Here is a 26,752-nt window from a genome sequence, read left to right as displayed (position 1 = left end):
CCATTTGTTCACTTAGCAAACACTGGCAACCACAGTCTGCTTAATGCATTTGCACATTTATTTATAAGATGCTGACAGATACAGATTCATAACTCCATCCCGAGATACCCAGAGCAGAACATAACAGGGACAGATTGGTCAATTATGTACATGTGCACATAGCAGGACATTTCAGAGGAAGACTGATAACCACATTCTCATCAACAAAACTTACTGGAACAGATTAATAACACTCCGTTTCATATCACATAAATTGACATGTACAGTTTGATGCACATGTTTACAGCACAGAAACTGACAGGTAGAAATTAATAACAAAAATTGCTGGAAAATCCACAGGTTTGGCAGCATTGGTGAAGGGAAATCAGACTTAACATTTGAGGTCTAGTGACCCTTCCTTGGAACTGATTGTGTGCATTTTCCTAGCTACCATTTGGTCTTCTCTGTGCTGGGGAAAATGAATGTACATTGGGTGTCCACTGTGCAGAACACTTACATTCTGTCCAGAAAAAAATGTCCTTGAGCTTCTAGTAGCATGCCACTTCAACACACCACCCTGTACCCTGGCCAACATCTCTGTCTCAGGCTTGCTGCAGTGCTCCAGCAAAGTTCAGTGCAAGCTGGAAAAACAGCACCTCATTTTCTGCTTGGGAACTCGACAGCCTTCTGGACTCAATACTGAATTCTACATCTTTAGAGCTAGAGCTCTCCCGTATCATTACCCAAAACCTCTCTCACCATGCAGTGTTATCATAGAGTCTTCTATTGTACACCAAAACTCACTAACAGTCTCTATTAATAGCTATTACTATCCTCATTTGACTGATCCACTAGTTTATCTGTTCAACTGTTCTTCCCTCTCTTTGGATTCTATATCCATCCACCATTTACTCCCTTACCCTTTGACATACCCTATCTTCTTCAGAAAATCTAATATTTTCCTGACTAGCATCTCTTAACAGGATGGGGTACTAGACTGGAAATCTTAACTCTGATTTCTGTCCACAGACTCTGTCAGACCTGCTGAGCTTTTCCAACAATTTGTTTTAGTTTCTGATTTCCAGCATCTGCAGTTCTTTTGGTTTTCATTTAGAGATTAATAACTACATTTTCATATTCACAGAGCAGAAACTACCAGGGAAAATTGATAACCACATTCACATGTTCACAAAAGAAAATCTGTCATGCAAACATTGATAAATACACTCACATTTACATTACAGAGCCTGACCGGGAAGGGTTCTTAACTAAACAAAACATTCATGAAGCAAAAACTGACAGGGACTGTTAAAACGTAAATTCTCATATTCACATAGCAGAACCTGGCAGACTTAGGTTGACAATTACTCAAACACATTCAGTATTGAGTACAGTTGTTGGGAGGTCACCTTGCAGCTGTACATGACATTGGTTAGGCCACTGTTGAAATATGAGGTATTTCGAGATAGGGTGGTCTCCCCGTGGGCGGGCCTGACGCATCGCGTCTTCTTCAGTGCCTTCTGGCCGGCTGGACGCTCACCCACCTCCCTGCCAGAGGCTGGAGCATTGGAAGCTTCCGGTGCCGGGACTTGTGGTGTTGACTTCGGGGGAGGGGGACTGGGTCCAGCATCTGCAGTCATTGTTTTTACCTCATATTCTGAAGTATATATTTGTAATCGAATTAACAAGTATTGATGGATTCTCCTCTGAACAACGTCCTCTTTTTCAATGCAAACATACTCCGTTGTTTGTAAATCGGCGGGCTCTTCGAATGGGAGAGAAAGTTGATGATGATTTGGCGCTGGCTGCAAAAGAGAACGTGCCCTCTCTACTCCCTGCCTCTTGGGAGCATATTAAACACCGGTGATTTTTTCTCTCTCTCTGTTTGCTCAAGTTACTCTCTAATATTTGATTATTCCAGGAGCTGCAAGCCGCGGTTGGGATGTTAGCCCTGAGTATCACCCCGGGAAACAAAAGAAATGCCCCTTTTCTTACAGATCCACGGGTAGATACATTACACACTGATTTTTTTTTATTTCCAAAACTCCGTGCGGGTTCTGTTGGGTGGGAATGATGATTGAATGATGTAAATGAGGTTTTCTGCTGTCGGTTAGAAGCTTTCAAAATAAACCGAGATCAAACCAGAACATTTGCCGGATTGGAATCGTTAATGTGGAGCTTCTGCAATAAGGGAGCACGATATTAAAATAATATCTAAGGGCGGTGTTCGTTAGCAACGCGCTCCCGGCAAAGAACGTTCATGAAATCCTGACAGGGCTGATTGAGGGCATTCGGCCCATCGAGTCTGAACCTTCCCTCGAAAGAGAATCTCGAATCCTTTAAATAGCTCCTGGACCCATTACCCAAAAGAAAAATTGTGAGAATTGTACTTTTATCATCGAAAAGCAAATTAACGACGAGGTACGAATGCATTGCTTTTTTTTAATAAAATTGCCTTCTCTGATCTACATCGTGGCGGGATTTTCAAATTTGAAAGAAAACGGTTGATGATTTGGCGCCCTTTTTCCCGCCTGTTTTCTCAGCAATGATCATCTTGTTACAGCTAGTGGGAAGACCAAGGGAGACAATGAGGAGAAAGGAGATTTCATCTGGAATTAACACTTCCCTACCTAATATATTGTGTAAAAATTACATCGCAATGTTCTAATCACTGCCGCTGAAAGCCGTGTGTTTTCCAACTACCTCCCCCGGCTAGGTTAGATTCAAAGTATATTTACTAACAACAGAATTGACTTAGTGCGGCAAGAGCAAATTACTGTTATGCTCTCAGGTCCCCTATCGCTTCCCGCTCTCTCTGGATAGTTTAGTGGCTCTGAAAAGAGCCGTTGTGTTTCTCTCTCTCTCGGGGTGAATGTGCAGGGCCGGCCAGGCTCCGTTTAGGCGCGCTCCCCGCGGATCCGGCGGGCCAGCTGGATGTCTTTGGGCATGATGGTGACCCGCTTGGCGTGGATGGCGCACAGGTTGGTGTCCTCAAACAGCCCCACCAGGTAAGCCTCGCTGGCCTCCTGCAGGGCCATCACCGCCGAGCTCTGGAAGCGCAGGTCGGTCTTGAAGTCCTGAGCGATCTCTCGCACCAGGCGCTGGAAGGGCAGTTTGCGGATCAGCAGCTCGGTGGATTTCTGGTAGCGGCGGATCTCCCGCAGAGCCACCGTGCCGGGCCTGTAGCGATGAGGCTTCTTCACTCCGCCCGTAGCCGGAGCGCTCTTGCGGGCCGCTTTGGTCGCCAGCTGCTTGCGGGGAGCTTTCCCTCCGGTGGATTTGCGCGCTGTCTGCTTGGTTCTGGCCATTCTCTTCAACTCTCTGTAACACATACAGGCTGCTGCTGTCAATGCTGAGGCTGTTGCGGTGCTGCGTATTTAAGGGAATGTAGAGCCCGCCCTAGAGCTGGGATTGGATACAGCCCTGTCCCTCAACCCACAGGGAAACAGCTCCGGAAGGTACAGAAAAGGCAGGAAAAGAATTGTTGGAATCTGATTGGATAACGTCAAATGACAGTTGGTCAATTTCAAAATACCCGCCGAATTCACCCTCACAAACCTTGAGATTAAATTAAACATTCAAACGCAAAACACCATCCGTCTACAACTAAGATAAAATTTAATATTTTATAGTAATTATTTAAAACCTAGTTAGCTGTCAGCGCGGACAGGAGGCGGGATCATTGCCTGGAGAAAGTGAGATCAAAGTTGAAACTTTATTGCTGGAACAGCACAGCAGGTCAGGCAGCATCCGGGGAACAGGAGATTCAACGTTTCGGGCACAGGCCCTTCTTCAGGAATGCGCAGAGAGTGTTCAGCAGGAGAAGACAAAAGGTAGGGAGGAGGGACTTGGAGGAGGGGCGTTGGAAATGTGATAGGTGGAAAGAGGTCAAGGTGAGGGTGATAGGTCGGAGTAGGATGGAGGCGGAGAGGTCAAGAAGAAGACTGCGGGTCAGGAAGGCGGTGCCGGGCTGGAGGGATTCGGCTGAGACAAGGTGGGGGGAGGGGGGATGAAGAAACTGGTGAAGTCCAAGTTCATCCCCTGTGGTTGGAAGGTTCCCAATCGGAAGATAAGACGCTCCTCCTCCGACCGTCGCGTTGTTGTGGTTTGGCGGTGGATGAGTCCAATGACCTGCATATCCTCGGTGGAGTGGGAGGGGGAGTTGAAATGCTGTGCTACAGGGTGGTTGGGTTGGTTCGTCCGGGTGGCCCAGAGGTGCTCTCTGAATCGCTCCGCAAGTAGGCGGCCTGTCTCCCCAATATAGAGGAGGCCACACCGGTCTGTCTGTAACAGGCGGGAGGAAAGGCGGGGTTTAAAATAGCCCAGACAAACTGAACAACCGAACTTGTACCGGCCGTGAATCAATCTAAACAACCCCGCCAATTTAAACATCTTAAAATTAGTGTACACCGATTAAAGGACAGAATCTCATTTTGTCTGTTATTTTTAAAATTACCTCGATTGTAATTAGCCCGAAGACAAAGTTTGTGAGAAGATTTGTAGTCCGGGTTCTCGTGTACATTGGATCCGGGCTCAGCTCTTCCCTGAGACAAGTGGGTGGCTCTGATAAGAGCCTTTGGGTTCAGATGGGTGTATATTACACTGGTTCATTTCTTTGCTGCTGTCTTGGTCACTTTCGCTTTGGGCTTGGCCTTGCTTTTAGCCGGTTTGCTAAACAACCCCGCCAATTTAAACATCTTAAAATTAGTGTACACCGATTAAAGGACAGAATCTCATTTTGTCTGTTATTTTTAAAATTACCTCGATTGTAATTAGCCCGAAGACAAAGTTTGTGAGAAGATTTGTAGTCCGGGTTCTCGTGTACATTGGATCCGGGCTCAGCTCTTCCCTGAGACAAGTGGGTGGCTCTGATAAGAGCCTTTGGGTTCAGATGGGTGTATATTACACTGACTGGTTCATTTCTTTGCTGCTGTCTTGGTCACTTTCGCTTTGGGCTTGGCCTTGCTTTTAGCCGGTTTGCTGAGGGGTTTAGGACCCTTGATCTTTTTCACATTCTTCACGGGAGTGCGTTTCTTTGGCGCTGCTTTGCTCACCGCTTTCTTTGGCGGTGCCGTCTTCTTGCCGCTCGCTTTCTTGGCTGGGGATTTTTTGACGGTCGCTTTCTTAGCCTGGGATTTCTTGGCTGTCGCTTTCTTGGCTGGGGATTTCTTGGCTGTCGCTTTCTTGGCCTGGGATTTATTCGCTGTCGCCTTTTTGGCCGGTGATTTCTTCACGGCCGATTTCTTGGCGGCCGCTGATGTTCCCGCCTTCTTTCCCGCTTTTGCCTTGACTGGATTCTTTGGGAGTTTGAAGGAGCCGGAGACGCCATGGCCCTTGACCAGAACAAGGGAGCCGTTCGTCAGGCACCTCCTGATACTCATCTTGATCTGTGCCTTTCGCTTTCCCACATCGATTCCGCTTCTATCCAGCGCCTTCTTTACAGCGGACAGAGACGCCCCTTTGCGATCCTTGATATCCCCGACAACCTTCAGTATCATCTCTCCTAATCCGGGACCGGGTGTTTTTTTCCTGGGAGCCGCTGCCTTCTTCTTGGGAGCCTTGGCTTTGGTGGGAGCGGAGGCTGGAGGAGCCGTTTCGGCGGCTGCACTGTCGCTCATGTTGAGAACTCTGCGCTGAATCTCTTTCTGGATCAGTCTGAACTGGGTCAGCAATGAAGCTGTTGGCGGCGGCACTGAGCAACTTCAAGGCAGCGAGCGGACGGCGCAGGGACAACCCGCCGTCAGCTCCCTGCTCCTGCTGCCTCTCTGTGTTTCTCGAACGGCCGAAACTCCCCGATTCCTCTGAAATTCCGCATCTCCAAAGAGCCGGGCTCGATCGCTCCTGATCCTGATACTGCAAGCTTTACGGCCGAAAAATTTTCACTCGAATAGGCGGCTCCATTGTCGAGTTAAACGCATTTTGCTGCTGTACTGATCGCGCTTTCTGAGGTGAACGGTGACATTGTCACTACTTTTAGTGCCAATCTTGAAACTAACAAATATATTACCTTCAAATCTACATTTGGGGTTTAGAAGGGGAGCAGGGCGATAACTTGAATTCAAAATATTTTTGAGTTAAATAAGAGAAACTTGGAAATATCATAATATTAGCGGACACACAAACACAGTTACGTTAGACTAACCATCCGCCCTTTTCCGAGTCTCTCTGACACAATATTCACACTCACACAGTCACACGCCAGAAATATCACCAAATGTAAGTGTGGAAGGATAGACTTTCTCCTCCTTTCAGCTTTTGCTGCGTTGTCCAGGGAGTTTCTTGGTTATTTTCTCCTCAGTAACTGTTACATTATCATCAGCTCTACTGTTTACATCCTCAAAGATGGCCAGTCGGTTTGTCAAGCTTGGAAGACAGAACAGTATGCACTGGAACAGGGCGTTCAAGTCCATGCTGAGTCTAGCAGATCCTGAATACTGTTTTGTCAAATGCTTCGCAATTGAAGCTTTCATTTTGATTTTTTCCCTGCAGGCTGACTGGTCTATAGTTCCCAGTTTTATACCTACCTCCCTTTTCCATTGGATTGCTTACACTCGCTAGCCCCTAATCTGTGTAAATTATTGCAGAGCCGATAGAATCTTGGAACATGACCACTACTGCATCCACTACATTAAATAGTCTGGGCGCAGATGATCAATGTCTGGTGTTTCACAACCTTCAACCCAATCCATTGTCCCAACATCATTTCCCAAATAATACTGATTTGGTTCAGTATTTCCCACTCACTAAATTCCCCAACATTACTGTTGTGTTAGTTGTGTTAATATTTGTGAACAGAGAACAACAGTATGTTCGTGATTTTTGAGATGTTTTTGTTCCCCATTTTGAACTCCCCTCTTTAATGTTGTAAGTGACATGTGGTCCTCTTTACCAACCTATTTATGTTTATTTCTCTCTTTACACATGTATTGGTGTTTTAGCAGTTTTTTTTAAATGGCTTCTGCAGCATTACTCTTTTCTTCATTTGTTCTTTTCGCTGTCATTTGCTAAATTTTGATCTGTTTGCAGCCTTCCTGTCTTGCTATATTTCTTCCCAAATTGTAGGCCTTTTCTTTGGACCAAAAATGATCTTGAATAGCCGTTTCAAGTTTCACAACATCCTTTTTATAGGAGAGAGACCAGAATTGCACATAATATTCCAAAAGTGGCATAACCAATATTCTGTACACCCACAACATGTTCTCTTAAGTCACATACTCAAAGTTCTAACCAGTAAAGGAAAACATTTCAAATGCCTTCTTGCTATTCTATCTAACTATAACTCCACTTTCAAGGAACAATGAACCTGCATTCCAAAGTCTCTTTGTTCAGCAACATTCCACAGGACCTTAATATTAAGTGTGTAGGTCCTGCCCTGATTTGCCTTTCAAAATTGCAGCACATCATATTGATTTAAATTGAACTCAATATGCCACTCCTGGGTCCAGTAGCCCATCTGATCAAGATCCTGTTGTATTCTGAGGTAGCCTTCTTTGCAGTCCACTACACCTCCAATTTTTGTGTAATCTGCAAACTTACTTACTAACTAACTTACCTGCAACCTTACATCCAAATCATTCATAATAATGTGGAGGTGCTGGTGTTGGACTGGGGTGTGCAAAGTTAAAAATGACAATACCAGGTTATACTCCAACAGGTTTATTTGGAAGTACAAGCATTCAGAGCATAGACACCTGACGGAGGAGCAGCACTCCGAAAGTTTGTACTTCCAAATAAAACTGTTGGACTATAACCTGGTGTTGTGTCATTTTTAAAACTAAAATCATTTATATAAATGATGAAATGCAGTGGACCCAGCAGTAATCGTTGTAGCACATCACTTGTGCTGAAAAATGTGTTGCTTGAAAAACGCAGGTCAGGCCGCATCCCGAGCAGCATTTGCCCGAAATGTCGATTCTCCTGCTCCTTGGATGCTGCCTGACCTGCTGCACTTTTCCAACAACACATTTTTCAGCTCGATCTCCAGCATCTGCAGTCCTCACTTTCTCCTCGCACATCAATTGTCACAGGCTTCCAGTCTGAAAAGCATCCCTCCACCACCCTCTGTCTTCTACTTTCGGACAAGTTCTGTTTCCAATTGGTGAGTTCTTCCTGTATTCCATATGATGTAATCTTGCTAACCAATTTCCCACGGGGAACACAAACAAACCCCTTACTGAAGACCATGTAAATCACATCCACCACTTTGGCCTCATCAGTCCTCTTCCTTGCCAAATCAAAAAAAACTCAGTCGAGTTAGTGATACATGACTTCCCACGCAGAAAGCAATGTTGACGACTCCAATCAATCCTGGCCTTTCAAAAAGATGTAAATCCTGCCTCCCACAATCCCCTCAACTGTTTGAACAGTGAGTGCAACATCAACAGTAGTCAATAGTTCCCTGGCTTTTCCTTACCACCTTTCTTAAATATTGGCATTACGAAAGCCAACCACTAGTCTTTTTGCACTTCACGTGTGACTATCGATGATACAGGAATCTCAGCAAGGGGCCCAACAATTACTTCCCTAGTTTATCACCGTGTTCCAGGGTACACCTGATCAGGTGCTCGTACTTCATCCACCGTTTCTGTTTAGAAACATCCAGCAGCACCTCTTCTGTATTATGGGCATTTTTCAAGATGTCACCATTTGTTTCCCCACATTCTATATCTTCCATTTCCTTCTCCTCAGTAAGCACTCGCTTAGTATCTCCCACATTTCCTGTTGTTCCACACATAAGCTGCCTTGCTAATCTTTGCTGTGCCCTAATCTTGCCCTGGTTACCCTTTTGTCCTTTATGTATTTATAAAATACATTTGAATTTTCATTAACACTATTTGCTAAAGCTATCTTTCGTCCATTTTTTGCCCTCCTGATTTCCTTCTTAAGTATATCCCTAATGCCTTTATACTCTTTGAAGGATTCACTCAATCTCTGCTGTACATACCTAGCACATGCTTCCTTCTTATTCGAACGAAAACTTCAATTTCTTTTCTCATCCAGCATTTCCTACACTTACCGATCATGCCTTTCACTCTAACACGAACATGCTGTCTCTGGACCCTCCTTTTCTCATTTTTGAAGGCTTCCCATTTTCCAGCCATCCCTTTGGCCTGTGAACATCTGCCCTCAGTCAACTTTTGAAAGTTCTTGCGTAATACTCTCAAAAATTTAACTTTGAGATCTTGATATCCTTTTGCATAACAGTTTTAAAACTAATTGAATTATGGTCGCTGGCCACAAAATGCTCCCCAACTGACACATCATTACATCCCTAGAGTAGATCAAGTTTTGCACCTTGTCTAGAAGATATATTCACATATTGAATCAATTATTTTTGTACACACTTAAGAAATTCCTCTCTGTCAAAACCATTAACAATATGGCAGCCCCAATCTGTGTTTGAAATGTTAAAATCCCTCACCATAACCATACCAGTGTTCCTGCAGATCTAAGATCTCCTTACAAATTTGTTTTTCAATTTCCTGATGACTGTTGGGTGTCTACAGTCCAATCCCAATAAGGTGATCAAACCCTTTCTTATTTCTGTTCTACCCAAATAATGTCCATGGATGTAATCCCAGGAAAATCCTCCTTAAGTACAGCTGAAATGTTATCTCTTACCAAACACGTCACTCCTCATTTTCTCTTGCTGCTCCCCTCCCCCCCCTCACCCCCATCCTTTGATTCCTGGAACATTAAGCTGCAGTTGTCATCCCCAAACCATGTCTCTGTAATAGCTATGATATCCCAACACCAATCCCATTCACCTATTCATGTCCTGAGTTCATCCTCCTTCCCTGTTAGGCTTCTTGCATGAAATAAATGCAGTTTAATTTATGAATCCTACCTCATTCTCTGCAATGTTCCTGCCTGCCCTGACTGTTTGACTTGCCAACTATACCAGTTTCAGATCGCTCTCTTTCCTCACTATATCCTTGGTTCCTGCCCCCACACCTTACTAGTTTAACCTCTCCCCAGCAGTTCAAGGAAATGCCCCTGCCAGTATGTTAGATCCATTCCAATTCAGGTGCAATCCATCCATTTTTATACAAGTCACGTCTTCCTCCGAAGAGATTCCAATGATCCAACAATGTGAAGCCTCTCCCCATGCACCAACTCCTGAGTTGGGCATTTTCTTACTCTATCATCCTATTCCTACCCTCACTTGCTCGGAGCAGAGGGAGTAAATTAGATATCACTATAGGAGAGGACCTCCTTTTTTAAATTCTTGCCTCTCTTCCTTATTCTTCCTTCGGAATCTCATCCTTTTCCCTTCCTATGTAGTTAGTTCCAGTGTTTACTCCAGCTGGTCCCTCTTGCTTTTGTGAATATCGTGCACTCTCTCCGAGTTTTCCTTAATTCTGTCACCAGGAAGATAGCTCACTATTCTGATTTCTCGCTGTCAGCCAGAGAGATGTCTGTCTAGGCCGCTGACAAAGAGATTCGAGTTTTGTTATTTGTAAAAGGAGGACCTTCCAGAACGATTAAGGCAGCTGATGTAGGGAAACATCACCTTGATATCAGACAAGCTCCCATCCAAGGCACTCACGATCCTGACTTCAAAATAAGACCATTTTCTTTCACTGTCACTGGATCAAGACCCTGGAACTCCTTGTTCATGGCATTGTAGGCAGCACATGGACAACAGCGGTTCCAGAAGGTGGCTCACCACCGCCTTCTCAAAGGGATGGAGAATAAATGCGAGGCTCAGCCAGCGACATCCACGTTCGAGGAGTGAATAAACAAAAACAGCTGGGGTCTCTCGTTGTGGCATACAATACATCACAATTTTCTGTCTGCGGCATACCTAATACTAAAATCTGTCATCCACTACAAACTAAATCGAGTCGCAGAGATGTTATTGCACACCTGGTATGACTATTGCACATGCCTCCAGACCCAGAAATAAGCACTGACACTGTGATTCAAGACTCTCTCCATCAGTAATTTTCTGCCTTCGTAAGAATGGTCCACTTAATCCATCTCTCTATATGATACTTTGGGCAAGGAGTTAAGATTAGTGGATGAGGGGTCAGCAGGATTAAATACCACCGTTAACATTCAATCAGACGTGATGTTATCGAATAGGGGAGCACAGGGGATGGGCCGTATGGCCGCCAGCTTCCCCGCTCCCTGATCAGATTGTGAGAGAGCCGGAGGGAGGAGTTATTAACATGACCCGGGAATGAGCACCATTGGAGTTTCATAAAGGGACAATGTCCCAGCTTGAAACCTTCTCTGCCCTTTCCCCCACAGCCCCAGTTCCTTTGGTCAAACTGGGAGAAAAGGGAATTGGTGAAATGGCCAATTGATGTTTATTTCTGGGAATCATTGGGACAAGCGTGGCATGCGCAATGCTGCCCCTCCCCCAACTCTGACTGTTCCTGACCAGAGGAGCGCATTCGTGAGGCCCTCCCCCAGCGCTGCCATTGAGGAGCATTTACTCAGTGAGTGCAAGAGGTTTGTTTGAAACAGACCGCAATGGAGAGATCAGCGCCCAGGGAAGCGAGGGAACAGCAGGCTCCTTCCAGCAGCACATCGGGATGGGAGCCTGGGACACAGAGGAGGCTCCGAGACCGGGATTGATTCGGGGTGAGTTCAGGGAGAACCGGGGGCTGTTTGTAAGAGGCCGAGCGGAGCAGGAACTGGTCCCGGAACTTGGAGTGAGCGGGCTGGGGGGAAGAGAGAGGCCTTTCTCGGGCTGTGTGTGGGCCTGCTGAGGGAGACAGAGCGGGAAGAAGCTGCTGTGGGACATTCTTGTGGTTTGCAATCCCCTAAACACTGAAAAGAATTCATTGTTTGGCTTCTGTTTCACGCTTTTTGATGCCAATAGACATTGAAGTAAAGGACTGTAGAAACAAATGTAATAACCCTGTGAAGGGTAAGTATATCAGGCACCGGTAAACGTCTCAAAGTGTGTGAAATCGTGCCCAGTGTTCGTCTTTCAACAGTTGGTGTATTGGGAGTTGGATATTGAACTGTGTAATCATTCCATTTGTGGAGCTGTGCATATGTTGGTTAGTTTATTTTATCTTAGACAAAGACTGGAAGGTGCTCAGGGTTCGAGTGGAACCAGGCTCTGCACTGTTCACCTTACCTTGTTCAAAAACAAAGAATTATAATGATCATGACCTGAATATTGCATTGATCATTTGATGTCTTCCTACTCAGCTGCTAGTGATGTACAGGAGCTCTGTCTTTTTCTCCAGGGAAATATTTGATGGACCAATCCAAGGGTGACCAGCTGCTTCTCACCCCCAGCAGGTATGTTACCACTGTCGGAGAGGAGAATGTCCTTTCCTCTGTCTGAGTGGATTGAGTCAGACGCACTTTGAATGTGTACTTCTGGAAATTGAGCTCAATCAGAGTTAAACACAACTGACAATATATAAATCTATATTATTTCACCCTGTTCTCAATGCATACCACCTCACTGACGGTAAATTCCATTATTCAAAGCCGATTATCATTCATAAGATTAGAGCAGGTTAGACTGTATGCTTGTAATAAATATACATTTGAGCTGCATTAAATCCATATGCAGAAAAGGCATTTTTAAAGTTATAATCAATCATGCTGTTACATTGTTATAACAAATATATGTGAAGTTGATATTGAGTGCAGATATAGAAGCAAAGTTGGACATTGAGTAACTGAGCAGGACAAATTTATTCTTTTGATAAATAGTTGTCCTGAATAAAGACAGTAATCAAACAATGTAAATTCCAAATGAACCTCTTGGTCAAGCCTGATCGACAGAGGATGCTTCTGGAGAGGATGCCTTAAAGCTCATTCACACACGTGCATACACATCTGTCTCTGTCTGTCAGCCTGGTGTTGATGAAAATACACTTTATACACACTCCCACACTTTTTAATGTATAAAACACTGATTGATAAGACATTAAAAAGGGCGGCATGGTGGCTCAGTGGTTAGCACTGCTGCCTCACAGCACCAGGGTCCCAGGTTCGATTCCAGCCTTGAGCCACTGTGTGTGTGGAGTTTGCACATTCTCTGTGTCTGCGTGGGTTTCCTCTGGGTGCTCCGGTTTCCTCCCACAGTCCGAAGATGTGCAGGTCAGGTGAATTGGCCATGCTAGTATTAGGTGCATTAGTCAGTCAGAGGGAAATGTCAGTCAGTCAGGTAGGTTACTATTCCGAGGGTTGGTGTGGATTTGTTGGGCCTGTTTCCACATGTAGGGAATCTAATCTAATCGAAACCCACCTCAAAGTGGATTAGATCATGACATGCAGGACTGGAAACACAAGGAGACATACAGACAATGTCATTCTTCAAAGTGATACAGATTGGCAGCACAACAGAAAATTCACTCACATTCAGACAGTTAATGGTTAAAGTGCAATTTAGGCCCAAACTACTTCCAGATATGGACAGTCATAAATTGACTGACGAAATTATTAAATGCTTCAGAAGATGTTAGTGTTAGATTATTGCAGTGCCCAGCAGCAACTGCCAAAGACTAGTGCACACACAAAATGTAAAAATAAAACTGAGATTGAATACAGTAAAATTCAAATTCTCGGCAAAGATAAGTATTGAACCAACATTAATCCCTCAATCACCAGGTTTAGCGAACATTGAACTGGTTTATCCTACACCCTGACTGAAAAAAACACAACTAAACACAGAAAGAGAATGGCATCCAAATATTCGACTCGTCACTGCACACAGAGCAAAACAAGCATTATAGGCATTCAAAGGCTGATAACTGCAGAATTAATCTCAAATTGGCATTTACACCGAGACACTGGCAGTGAGTGGATGAAGTTCAGAATCCCAAACAGTTATTGGAAACTAGTATGGAGAACAGATAAAGAGTAGAATGTCCCAGCACAGACACAACACGCTGAATGGCTGTATTAATTCTGTGATTGAGTCATAAATCACAAAATGCATAAGAGTTTAAGGCCCAATCGCAATACCCTAAGAACTGCTATCACAGATAGAATCACAGTCACAGAGACCTTTTTTTTATCCAAATTCAGTCATGGGATGGGGGAATCAGTGGCTAGGCCAGCATTTATTGCCCATCCCTAACTACCCCTGCAGTATTTAAGAGTCAACCACATTGATGTGTGTCTGCAGTCACATGTAGGCCAGACAAGGTAAGGAGGGCAGTTTCCTTCCTTCAAGCACATTAGTGAACCAGATGAATTTTTCTGGCAATCAACAATAGATTCTAGAATTTTATTGGTTGCCAGAGAATTGAGCAACTTTGATGTATAAGAGTTGAAAGTGACTGGAACTCTATGAGAACTTCGCTCTCACAGTGACACAGCAGAAACTGACATGTTATAGATCAATTCCTAAATTCAACATGGTCGCAACTGAAACTGACAGACATCGATTGATATCTGCTCTCACATATTCACATTGCAGAAACTGAAAGAGAGAGAACAATAATCATGCGCACACACACACACACGACAGGTACAGGTTGATAACTAGACTTAACAGATTTGCATAGCAAAACCTGACAGGTACCATATGATAAACAAATTTTCATATTTATAAATAAGAAGCTGATAGATAGTTTAATAACTGCACTCTCAGATGCACAGAGCAGAATCTGACAGGGACAGGTTGGTAAATAACTCACATGCAGGTGGCAGTAAATTTCAGAGAAAGATTGATAACTACACTCTCATTCACAAAGCAGAAACTGACAGGAATAGATCGATTATGCTCCCAATTTCAAATCACACAAGTTTTTTTTTAAGATTAGATTAGATTACTTACAATGTGGGAACAGGCTCTTCGGCCCAACAAGTCCACACTGACCCGCCAAAGCGCAACCCCCCCAGACCAATTCCCCTACATTTACCCCTGCCCCTAACACTACGGGCAATTTAGCATTGCCAATTCACCTAACTTGCACATTTTTGGACTGTAGGAGGAAACCGGAGCAAACCCACACAGACACGGCGAGAATGTACAAACTCCACACAGTCAGTCGCCTGAGGTGGGAATTGAACCCGGGTCTCTGGCACTGTGAGGCAGCAGTGTACACTTTGATAACGACACTCACATATTCACAAAGAAGAAACTCCCAGCGAGAGATTGATAACAAAACAAAAATTGGTGGAAAATTCACAGGTCTGGCAGCATTTCAGGTCTAGTGACCGGTCCTCAGAACTGACAGTGGCAAGGAAAATGCACACAATGTGGTCTCCTCTATGTTGGAGAAACTGAACGCAGAACGGGTGTCCACTTTGCAGAACGCCTACATTCTATCCAGACAAAAAGATCCTGAGCTTCCAGTTGCACGTCATTCAACACACCACCCTGTACTTTGGCCAACATCTCGATCTCAGGCTTGCTGCAGTGCTCTAGTGAAGCTCAGTACATGCTTGAAGAACAGCACCTCATTTTCAGCTTGGGAACTCTACAGCTTTCTGCACTCAGTATTGAGTTCTACAAATATAGGGCTTGAGCTCTCCCATGTCATTACCCAAAACCCCATACCCCTTGGTAACACATAGTCTGTTGCTGTACACCACCAATTGTGAGCCACTAACAGACCTTATTAATCCGCTATCCACCCTTAGTCTGACAGTTATCCTACTGTTCATCTCTTTCTTTGGACTCCATCTCCATCTGTCTATTACTTGGCACCCACCCTATCTTTTGTATAAAAACTAATATTTTCCTAGCTACCACCAGAAAATACAGAAGTTTGAATACACCACCCAACAAACTCAAGAACAACTTCTCTGCTGTTATCAGACCTTTGAATGTACTGCTCAAATTTTAAGGCGAAAGTGAGTACTGCAGATGCTGGAGCTTAAAGTCAAGATTAGAGTGGTGCTGGAAAAGCACAGCAGGTCAAGCAGCATCCGAGGAGCAGGAAAATTGACGTTTCGGGCATTCCTGATGAAAGACTTTTGCTCGAAATGTCAATTTTCCTGCTCTTCGAATGGTGCCCGACCTGCTGTGCTTTTCCAGCACCTCTAATCTCACTCACATTTTAACATTAATCTCTCTCTCTCTTTGCAGCTTTAATACTCTATTACAGATTCTGTTCCATTACCCTGATGCATTTTATCTGATATTATTTGCCTGTAAAGCACACGAAACCACACTTTTCATTGTATCACAGTGCATGTGAGAATAATAAATCAGATCAAATCAAATGGATAACGACACTTACATATTCATATAGCAGAATCTGAGAGGTACCAGTTGATAACTACAGTCACACAAACTGACAGGAAAAGATGAGTAAATACACTCAAACACTGACATTACAGAGCCTGACAGGAAAAGATTGATAGCTAAACTCTCAAATTCACAAAGCAGAAACTGATAGTGACGGGTGAAAACTCAGCTCACACATTCATATAGCAGAAATTGGAAGGATTTCAATTCTTCACCAAGCAGAAACTGACAGCTACAGATTGATAACTATATTAATGTATTCACACAGCAGAGTCTGAAAGATACAGATTGACAATTACACTCACTTTGACAAGAAGAAAATGACAGATAGAGAATGATAACTGTATTCCCACATTCTCATCACGGAAACCGACAGCTACAGTTTGATTAATACACCCACATTCACAGAGCAGAAGCTGATGGGTACTGATCAATAACTGTATTCACATATTGACAGGGAAGAAACTGACAGGGACAGATTAGTATCTACACTGTCATATTGACATAGTAGAAACAGATTTACAATGACAGTCTGGTGTCAATTAGCAAAACCTAACCGATACTGTTTGAGAATTGCTCTCCCATATTGATATAGCTTAAACTTGCAGATAGTGATCAATATCGACATTCTCACAGAATAAACTGATGGGTACAAATTGATGACTGCATTTAATATTCATAAAGCAGAAACTGACAGGTAGAGACTCATATCAAAACTCGTATTCTCATAATTGAAACTGACAGGTTCAGGTTGATAACTACACTCTCAGACACACAGCAGAAAGTGTTAGGGACAGATTAGTAAAGCAAACACGCACATTCGCAGGGCAGAAACTGACAGGTATATATATTGATAACTAAACTTGCATATCCACATCAGAGAAACACTAGGGAATGTATGAAATGTATTTATCAACCAGTCCCTGGAAGTTTCCTCTATGTGGATACATGAGTTCAGTTATCAATCTGCACCTGTACGTTTATGCTGTGTGAATGTATAAGTCACCTCTCAACCTTCTTCTCTTTAATGAAGCCTGAAGTCCTCAGCCTTTCCACATAAGACATTCCCTCCAGACCAGGCAACAGCCCAGTAAATCACCTATGAACCCTTTCCAAAGCTTCCACACCCTTACTGTGATACGGGGACTAGAACTGGATGCACTTTTCCAAGTGCGGCCACACCAGAGTTTTGTAGAGTTGCAGCATGACCTCATGGTTCCAAAACCCAACCCCTCTCCCAATAAAAGCTAACCACCATATGCCTTCTTAACAACCCTATCAACCTGTATGGCAGCTTTCAAGGATCAATGTACATGTATACAGAGATCCCTCTGCTCATCTACACTACCAAGAACATTACCATTAGACCAGTACTCCTTCCAAAGTGAATCATCTCACACTTTTCCATATTAATCTCCATTTGCCACCTCTCAGCCCAACTCTGCAGCTTATCTATGTACCTGTGTAACCTGCAACATCCTTCAGCACTGTCCACAACTCCACTGACCTTAGTATCATCTGCAAATTTGCAAACCCATCCTTCTATGCCCTCACCCAAAACAGATCCTTGTGGTACACCACTAGTAACTGACACCAGGATGAACATTTCCCATCAACCACCATCCTCTGTCTTCTTTCAGCTAGCCAATTTCTGAGCCTAACTGCTAAATCACCCTCAATCCCATGCCTCCATATTTTGTGCAATAGCCTACAGTTGGGAACCTTACTGAAAACACCTAATCAAATACTTTACTGAAATCCATATACATTGCATCAAGTGCTTTACCCTCATCCATCTGTTTGGTCACCTTCTCAAAGAACTCATTACGGTTTGTGAAGCACGACCTACCCTTCACAAAACCATATTGGCTATTCCTAATCAACTTACTCCGTTCGAGATGATTATAAATCCTGTCTATTCTAGCCTTTTCCAACATTTTACCTGCAACCGAAGAAAGGCTCACTGATCTGTAATTACCAGGGTGGACTCTATTCCCCTTCTTGAACAAACAGACAACATTTGCTATCTTCCGGTCTTCTGGCACTATTCCTGTAGACTATGACGACATAAAGATCAAAGCCCAAGGCTCTGCAATCTCCTCCCTGGCTTCCCAGAGAATCCTAGGATAAATCCCATCTGGCCCAGGGGGTTATCCATTTTCACACTTTCCAGAATTGCTAACACCTCCGCCTTGTGAACCTAAATCCCATCTAGTCTAGTAGCCTGTAACTTCGTTTTCTTGTCGACAACATTGTCTTTTTCCAGTGTGAATACCGATGAAATATATTCATTTTGCACTTCTCCTATCTCCTTGGACTCCATGCACAACTTCCCACTCCTGTTCTTGATTGACCCAAATCTAATTCTAGTCATTCTTTTGTTCCTGATATAGCTATAAAAAGCTTTAGGTTTTTCCTTAATCCTCTCTGCCAAAGACTTCCCTTGTCCCCTCCTGGCTCCTCTTAGGTCTCTCTTTCGGTCTTTCCTAGTTAGCTTATAACTCTCAAGCGCCCTAACTGTGCCTTCACGTCTCATCATAATGTAAGCCATCTTCCTCTTGACAAGCGATCAACTTCCTTAGTAAACCACGGCTCCCTCACTCATCCACTTCCCCCCTGCCTGACAGGTACATACTAATCAAGGACACGCAGTAGCTGTTCCTTGAATAAGCTCCACATTTCAACTGTGCCTATCCCCTGCAGTTTCCTTTCTCATCATATTCATCATAAATCTCACCTAATTGCATCATAATTATCTTTTCCCCCAGTTATAAATTTTGCCCTGCAGTACATATCTATCCTTTTCCTTCACTAAAGTAAACATAACCGAATTGTGGTCACTTTCACCAAAGTGCTCACCTACCTCCAAATCTAACATCTGGCTGGGTTCATTACCCAGTACCAAATCCATTGTGGCCTCGCCCCTGGTTGGCCTGTTTACATACTGTGTCAGGAAACTCTTCTGCACACATTGGACAAAAAATTGATTCATCTGAAGTACTCAAATTATAGTATATCCAGTCAAGAATTTGAAAGTTAAAGTCCCCCGTGACAATTACCGTTTCACTCGCTCCTATCCAGAATCATCTTTACAAGCCTTTCCTCTACATCTCTGGAACTATTCTGAGGCCCACAGAAAACTCCTAACAGGGTGACCTCTCCTTTCCTGTTTCTAACCTCAGCCCAGACTACCTCATTAGACGAGTCCTCAAACATCCTTTCTGCCACCATAATACTGTCCGTGACTAACAATGCCATACCTCCCCCTCTTCTACTATCTTCTCTGTTCTTACTGAAACATCGAAATTCTGGAGCCTACGACAACTACTCCTGTCCCTGCTCGATCCATGTCTCCGAAATGGCACAACATCAAAGTCCCAGGTACAAACCCATGCTTCAGGTTCACCCACCTTATTCCGGATGCTCCTGACGTTGAAGTAGACACATTTCAAACCACCTTCTTGCTTGCTAGTGCACACTTTCGACGTTAAAACCATATTTCTGACTTGACTATGCTCAACCTCTGGACATGGTAACCACAATTTAGGTTCCTATTCCCCTACTGAATTTGTTTAATCCCTCCCGAAGAGCATTAGCAAACTTCCCCCAGGATATTGGTACTCCTTTGCTTCAGTTATAGACCACCATGTTTGTCGAAGTCTCACCTACCCCAATTATCCAGGTATCCGAAACACTCCCTTCCACACTATCCCCTTCGTCACTTGTTCAACTCCTCTCTCTCCCTAGCCCTTGCCTCGCTAGCACATGGCACGGGCAACAAGCCAGAGATAACAACTCTGTTTGTTCTAGCTCCAAGCTTCCACCCTAGCTCCCTGACTTAAATCCCCATCCCTTTTCCTACCTATGTTGTTAGTGTCTATGTGGGACATGACTTGGGGCAGATCCCCCTCCCCCTCCAGATCTGAGACATCTTGAATCCTTGCACCTTGTGGGCAAAACACCAACCATGAGTCTCTCTCATTCCTACAGATCTTCCTATATGTCCCTTTAACTGTGGAGAACCCAATGACGAATGCACTCTTCCTCTCCTCTCCTCCCCTCCCCCCCCCACAAGTGCCCCAATGATGGTGAGCGCCATCAGAATACAGTGCAAGGTAATTAACACCTACCTTTACTTCAACAGTCTTCAAGTGCATTAAAAAAAAATTACTAATTATGACCTTTGTCAGGTGGACCAAGACGTGACAGATTCAGTTTCATTTAGATACGTGTGAGGTGTTAGATTTTGATTAAGACAAACCAGGGCAGGACTTATACACTTAATGGTGGGGCTTTTGCAAGTGTTACTGAGCAAAGAGACTGAGGGGTGCAGCTGCATATTTTCTTGAAAGTAGAGTCACAGGTAGACAGGGCAGTGAAGAAAGCATTTGGAATGCTTTCTTTCGTTGGTCAGAACATTGAGTGTAGGAGTTGGGATGTCATCTGGTGGCTGTACAGGACATTAGTGATGCCACTTTTATGGGATTGCGTACAACGCTCATCACCCTTCTCCAGGAAGGATGTTGTTAAACTTTAGATGCTGCAGAAAAGATTTACAAGGATGTTATAGTGATATAGAGTCATACAGCATAGAAACAGATCCTTCAGCCCAACATGTCCATGATGTCCAACAAACACCAAACTGCATTCATCCACTTGGCCAATAGCTGACTATGCCCTGATTTCTTAAGGGCATATCCAGATGCTGCTTAAATGCTGTGAGACTATTCCAACACACACTCAAGCAGCATATTACAAACTTTACCCTCCATCTACATCAAAATATTTTTCTCAGATATCCTCTAAACTGCTTTCCCCACAACTTCAACTTGTGCCCTCTGGTCTCAAGCATATCTGCCAAGGGGAGAAAGATTATCACAATCTACTCTGTCTGCATCTTTCACAATTTAGTATATCTCAGTCAGATCCTCCCTCAACCTCCTCAGCTCCAAGGAAACCAAACCCAGCTCATATGGTCTCCCCTTTTAACGGAGACTTTCCAACCCACTGCATCCTCTCCAGCCAATCCCACCCTTCTAATTGTGTGGCAATCAGAACTGCATACAGTATTTGATCTGTTTTATAAAGCTGGAATAAGACTTCCTTCCTCTTATATTCAACAGCTCCGGAAAGTCTTTATGCTGCCTTCATCATACAGCCTACAGCCTACTCACTCAGTAAGGCAGAATGATACCATTGAACAAGCCACTCCAAGGACCCAGTCTGTTCTCATTCGAAACAGTTCTGACAAGCACACCGAAGGTTCGGTAAATGAATAACTCCAGCCACATTAAATGAAAGGGTAATTGTCCCAGTTGAAACTTTATTGCTGGAACAGCACAGCAGGTCAGGCAGCATCCAGGGAACAGGAGATTCGACGTTTCGGGCACAGGCCCTTCTTCAGGGCCTAATTGTCCCAGTTACTGAACAATCACCAGGTGCTAGCTACAGCCCATTAATGCCCTAAAACAGCTGACGGTGCAACAACTAAAGTTATCTTATAGTACTCAGTTTCTTGAAATAAGTTTGAATATTAAGAAAAAGGTTCTTGTAAAGAGTCTTACCATCATCACCATAGTTTTCAGCATAAAAAGTAGGTGCATAATACCAAAGCATGAAGAGGAAAAGAAGCATTTAAACCTGGAAGTGAAGGTTAGCTAGCTGAGACCGGGATTGAGTCGGGGTGAGTTCAGGGAGAACTGGGGGCTATTTGTAAGAGGCCGAGCAGAGCAGGAACTGGTCCCAGAATTTGGAGTGAGTGGGGGTGGCGGGGGGAGAGAGGGAGGTCTTCCTCAGGCTGTGTGTGGGCCTGCTGAGAGAGACAGAGCGGGAAGAAGCTGCTATGGGTCATTCTTGTGGTTTGTAATCCTCTGAACCCTGTTTTAATTTCAATCTGTTTCCCGCTCTTTCTTGAGGTTGTGTGGACCAACTGTAGAAATGGGATACTCTTGTAAAAGGACATACTCTGGGGTCTTGGTAAAAACATTGGAAATAGCGCCGTTTTTCCTATTTCCAACAAGTAGTTGGGAAGTTGGACATTGAACTGTGTAGGCATCCTGGTGGTTGAGTACTCCCATTCATGGTGCTGGGCAGTTGTTGCTCAGTTTCTGGATCTCACTCAATTGGTATCAAGTTAAAAATCGCACAACACCAGGTTATAGTCCACCAGTTTTTTTTTGGAAGCACCTGATGTGTGATTTTTTAACATTGTGCAGCCCAGTCCAACACCAGCATCACCAAATCAATTGGTATCAAATCACTTGAAAAATAAACACAATCTCCAGACAAGGAGCAACTCAGGGCAACAATGGAATCAGATTCGTGGTTCTGGTTAAGTTGTTAGGCTTTAAAGAAAAAAAACAACACACATCCTAAAGAATGTGACACTGATCAGTTCAATATTGTCATTTACAGGTTGATTTACAGGTGGTGTCCCTGTGTCTTCCTCCAGAAAAACACTGAAGGGACTAAGACACTGTAATACTTCCTCAGTTCAAAGCAAAGAGTGACCAGCTGCCTCTAACAAATGGAAGGTCTGTAGCCCATTGACGTTTACACACCAGTGTTGAAGATAGATAAACTGAATCCTCATTCAAAATAGACATTCAGGAACAGCATTAAAATCTGCAATTATTAAGAGCATTTTCAAAGTTACAATGAAGATAGACAAATAGGCCACATTATTGCATTGTTTCAACAACCATCCGTGAAGGAGGGGTTAAGTACAGAGATGGAGGGAAACTGTGCTCACTGTAAGGGCAAGAGTTACTGAAGAGTCGTCGAGTCATAGAGACGTATAGCATGGAAACAGACCCTTCGGTCCAACTTGTCCATGCTGACCAGATATTCTAACCTAATCTAGTCCTATTTGCCAGCACTTCACCATCTCTTTATAAACCTTTCCTGTTGATATTGTTAAAGTACAGATTTGAGACAGCCAAGGGAAGGGCTAGGGCTTATGCCCAAAACGTCGATTCTCCTGTTCCCTGGATGCTGCCTGACCTGCTGCGCTGTTCCAGCAACACATTTTCAGCTCTGCTCTCCAGCATCTGCAGACCTCACTTTCTCCTCACAGCCCAGGGAATCCCTAGTGGACTCAGACCTATAAGCCTCTCCTGGTTTGTCCTGGAGATAAAAATCTCTTACAGTTTTGTTTAATTTTAGCCTTCCCCTTTATTTACCAATACTATCACTGTTACAACATAACATTGACACCTATAAGCCAGGCTCGCAGAGGTTCTAAAACCCTAGAAAAGTAGGATACCAGCTCTTCCTTTAAGAGCTCTCACAGACTACTCCACTCTTCTGTCTCAAACAGGCTTCCTTTTTACAAAACTTTACAAAAAACACTGCATGTTCTCAATTAGACAGACAGTGGAAAGGCAACAATTGCTAAGGAACAGAAGTTAATTAACAGGTCTGTGTGCGCTTAGCTGATCACTCCTGGAGGCCCTTAGCCATCCATCAGTTGGGAAAAACAAATCCAGCCCAGTCAGTGCCTGTTGGTGAGGTAGGTCCCGATCATAAAGAGGTATCAGTCTCAACTAAGTGTAAGAGGTCATAAGGTAACCTTGCACAGTTCACATGTCAGATATCATTGTTTTACAAAATGGCATCTTAGTGAGGAGGGCAAACATTGACCATAAAATGGCTTCCTGACAGATTTTGTCAGAATCTCTTCAATGTTAGGTTTAGAATAACTTTTAAGCTAGGAGCAGACTCCTGTTTTTTATCTTAAACACAAAATCATTCTGTATCTGAGGCTGAAAGATTAAATTTTAAATGGTTTATTAGTCTCAAATTAAAATTGCTTCCTTTTCAGGGTTGTGATTCAAATTCAAAGAAGACAGAAGATCTGACGAGTTAGAATTGACAGTGGGGCAGTCGTGGTGTGTAGGAACACCAAGTTAAAGCTTCATCAATACTACATTTTAGAGTTTGCATTTCATAATCAGCAATGGCTACTCAAAATCATCACAAAGTCGTAAAATGCAAATAAATTCAAAATATTCATGTCTCTCTCTCTCTTACGCGCACATACACACGGGTAATAAGAATCCATTATAATTGATAGCACCTGACTGTTTATTACAAGGCTTTTGTATCATCTCAGAAGCATGTCAAAGTTTCCGAGATCACAATCAAACACTGTCATCAAATTAATAAGTTAACAACTGTGAATGTTATCACCGTGTCCTTTTTACAGAGATTCATTGATGTTAAGGCAAATGTTCTTAATTGCTTTAGAACATCCTGCTGTCACTTGGTGAGAACAGATGTTTTTTATCTTCTGCACATCCTAGGTTCCCCCTTTTGTGGCCTGATGCCTCCCTGCCTGTCCTGTTTATTTTCTTGTGTTCTGCAATTCAACATTACATTTAGTCTAAGTATTTAAGGACAAATTTGAAGGCTTTCTCATTATACTCATTCAGATGCCTTTTAAATGTTATAATTGTACCAGGCTCCACGACTTCGCCGTGTGCCTTATGATTTTATAAACTTCTATAAGGTCACTCTCCTGGGAAAACAGTTCCAGCCTGTTCAGCCTCTGCCTACAGTTCAAATTCTCCACCCGGGATGAAGCATATTTACATGAAGTTTGTGTGAGACTGAGAAGGATAGAATTAATCCTTGACTGAATAGTTGTCATCTACCGAGATGACAATTAAATAATGTGAATTTCAAACACAATTTATACAGGTAGCTCATGTGCTATACTCGCATCATGTCCTTTCTATAATCCACTAACAATATAACTTGATAAACGTCTGCCCATTTCTCATCTGCCTGAATGTGATGTTCTCCATTTCCTCATTAAGACATCATTTTTAAGATAATAACAATTAGGGACACATTTGGATTCGTTTTGTGTATGCCTTTTGATACAATTGCTTTAAATTTTCATCTTTTTGCTGTAACTCAGTTAATTTACCTGAGCTAAAGATGTCTGCTTTGTCATCTCTGTCCCTGGTTTGTCTCAACTATCTGATCAAACAGGGTCTCTGCTAATTTCCCTTCAACTTTCTTATCTGTACTCTTTGAACTTTCCTGTTTCAACTGGTGACTTTGTGACCTCGTTACCACACAATCAGAAACATCCCAGGATATGTGCCCTGCAATAGTTCAGTTGCCTCAATTTCCATTGGCTTTTCAACCACAATCGACATTACCACCAGTGAATCAGCAACATCATTAACAAGGACAAATTGTATTCAGAGAGCTGAAAGTTTGTCCATTACTCCTACTATGACTTCTGCCCTCTTCACTCGACACTCTAACCTCACTTCTTACAATTGAGCATTTCTTGTCTCAATGTGAATTCCAGTTACTCATACCTTTTCTGGCAATAGCCCTTCAGAGGTACATATATCCTCATCTTTTAGCATGACAGATTGAGAGGATCCTTGTATCTCTGAATATTGCTACCTCTTTACCTGCTGCTCCTGGCCTATGCGAGTAAACTTCACCTTCACGGCGTATGGTTTAAGAAGATCTGGCACTTCCTCCATAAACAACCTCCAACCAGCTTGTACACATTACTCTCTGTTACCACTCTAACAAAATTCACTGGCTTATCTGGTTTTCCTACATCTGGCTTCTCAGTGCTTTTCCTAACCCAGTAATACTGATTCTATGTGGCCTACTTTATTGAAAATACCAGAGCTTTTTCACTTGTCTTTCCTCTTCAAGGGTTTCCTTTTTACCCTGTGGTAAATTATCCTTGTGATCTTCACAGGAATGTACTTTTCCCTTTCCATGTGAGAATTTCTCTTACCCACAATTATTATCCCTCATGGATTGAAATTGATTTTGGCAGCCCAATTTTGATTTATTGATCAACTCAGTCATCAGCCATTTCCGATGCCAGTCTTGCTGTTTTAACTCTCTGCTCTTACACATGAGTTCTCAGTACTTCAGGAAGTGAATTTTTGAACTCCTATCTAAGTGCCAACTTCCAAAGTTCAAACTCCTCCTTTCTTCCTTTCCTCTCTCTCCTTTTCTCTCTCTCCTCCCTCTCTTCTGCTTTTAATCATAATTCAAACTGTTTGTTTCTGTTGCCCTTGACTTTTGCCTCGAACTCGAGTTGCTTCATTTTCAATTGAATGTTAGCCATCTCTAAAGATTCTGATGGCACTTCCAGCAAATTTAAATGTTGAGTTATTACTGTAATTATCGCCTTTTTCCACGCGGAAGGAGGCAAGTCAAGCTCCAGCTTGTCTGCTAATTCCAGCAGCTTGGCCGTAATCACTTTTTGCAAAAACCTGAAGTCAGTTCTTCCATCCCCAGTAAACTCGATGACTCAGAGACTTTGCTATCCCTAGCACTGTTTCCTCATGAAGGGCTGATGCCCGAAACATTGATTCTCCTATTCCTCAGATGCTGCCTGACCTGCTGTGCTTTTCCAGCACCACACTCTAGTCTCTGATCTCCAGCATCTGCGGTCCTCACTTTCTCCAAGCACTGTTTAAACCAATTGAATTCAACACTCGGAACAAAAGACACTAATACTTACCACTCGCTGCCTTTGAGTCCAACAACTCAAATCGCAAATCAGAACTACAGAATAAGTTTTGCAAACAACCCCCAATCTGT

General features: G+C 43.3%; 2 protein-coding genes and 2 long non-coding RNA genes across 13 annotated transcripts in view; 1 reads left to right on the top strand and 3 right to left on the bottom strand.

Moving 5' to 3' along the window:
* Window positions 1-26,752, bottom strand: part of LOC122546242 (uncharacterized) — a 222,544-nt gene that overhangs the window by 97,015 nt on the left and 98,777 nt on the right. The gene's annotated exons all lie outside the window — the stretch shown is intronic.
* Window positions 45-4,623, bottom strand: LOC148135413 (histone H3-like). The gene is made up of 2 exons (XM_087984708.1): window positions 4,436-4,623; window positions 45-4,263 (listed from the first exon to the last, which is right to left on the bottom strand). The coding sequence occupies exon 2, from the start codon at window positions 3,309-3,311 to the stop codon at window positions 2,877-2,879; it is 435 nt and encodes a 144-aa protein (XP_087840834.1). The 5' UTR covers window positions 3,312-4,263; window positions 4,436-4,623; the 3' UTR covers window positions 45-2,876.
* On the bottom strand, window positions 4,718-5,655 carry LOC122544527 (histone H1-like). The gene has a single exon (XM_043683837.2). The coding sequence runs from the start codon at window positions 5,595-5,597 to the stop codon at window positions 4,896-4,898; it is 702 nt and encodes a 233-aa protein (XP_043539772.2). The 5' UTR covers window positions 5,598-5,655; the 3' UTR covers window positions 4,718-4,895.
* The window catches only part of LOC148135412 (uncharacterized), a 29,003-nt gene continuing 13,470 nt past the window's right edge, over window positions 11,220-26,752 (top strand). For 2 of the 10 annotated variants that reach the window (XR_015755132.1, XR_015755141.1), the window contains exons 1-2: window positions 11,220-11,571; window positions 12,189-12,243. This is a non-coding gene — a long non-coding RNA (uncharacterized LOC148135412). Of the gene's footprint in view, window positions 11,572-12,150; window positions 12,244-21,282; window positions 21,462-22,585; window positions 22,693-23,981; window positions 24,173-26,752 lie in introns of those variants that run through there. The other 8 variants (XR_015755135.1, XR_015755138.1, XR_015755133.1 and 5 more) reach the window with 8 other exon arrangements.

The sequence above is a fragment of the Chiloscyllium plagiosum genome, unplaced genomic scaffold, assembly GCF_037043375.1.
Source record: "Chiloscyllium plagiosum isolate Xiang-an unplaced genomic scaffold, Cpla_swu_hap1 HiC_scaffold_49, whole genome shotgun sequence".
Lineage (NCBI taxonomy): Eukaryota > Metazoa > Chordata > Chondrichthyes > Orectolobiformes > Hemiscylliidae > Chiloscyllium > Chiloscyllium plagiosum.
Note: the sequence above shows the minus strand (reverse complement) of the source record. Positions and strands in the feature narration are given on the sequence as shown.

Excerpts from the sequence above, each read along its gene's own strand:
- LOC148135413 (XM_087984708.1), bottom strand. The coding sequence starts at position 3,311 with ATGTGTTACAGAGAGTTGAAGAGAATGGCCAGAACCAAGCAGACAGCG.
- LOC122544527 (XM_043683837.2), bottom strand. The coding sequence starts at position 5,597 with ATGAGCGACAGTGCAGCCGCCGAAACGGCTCCTCCAGCCTCCGCTCCC.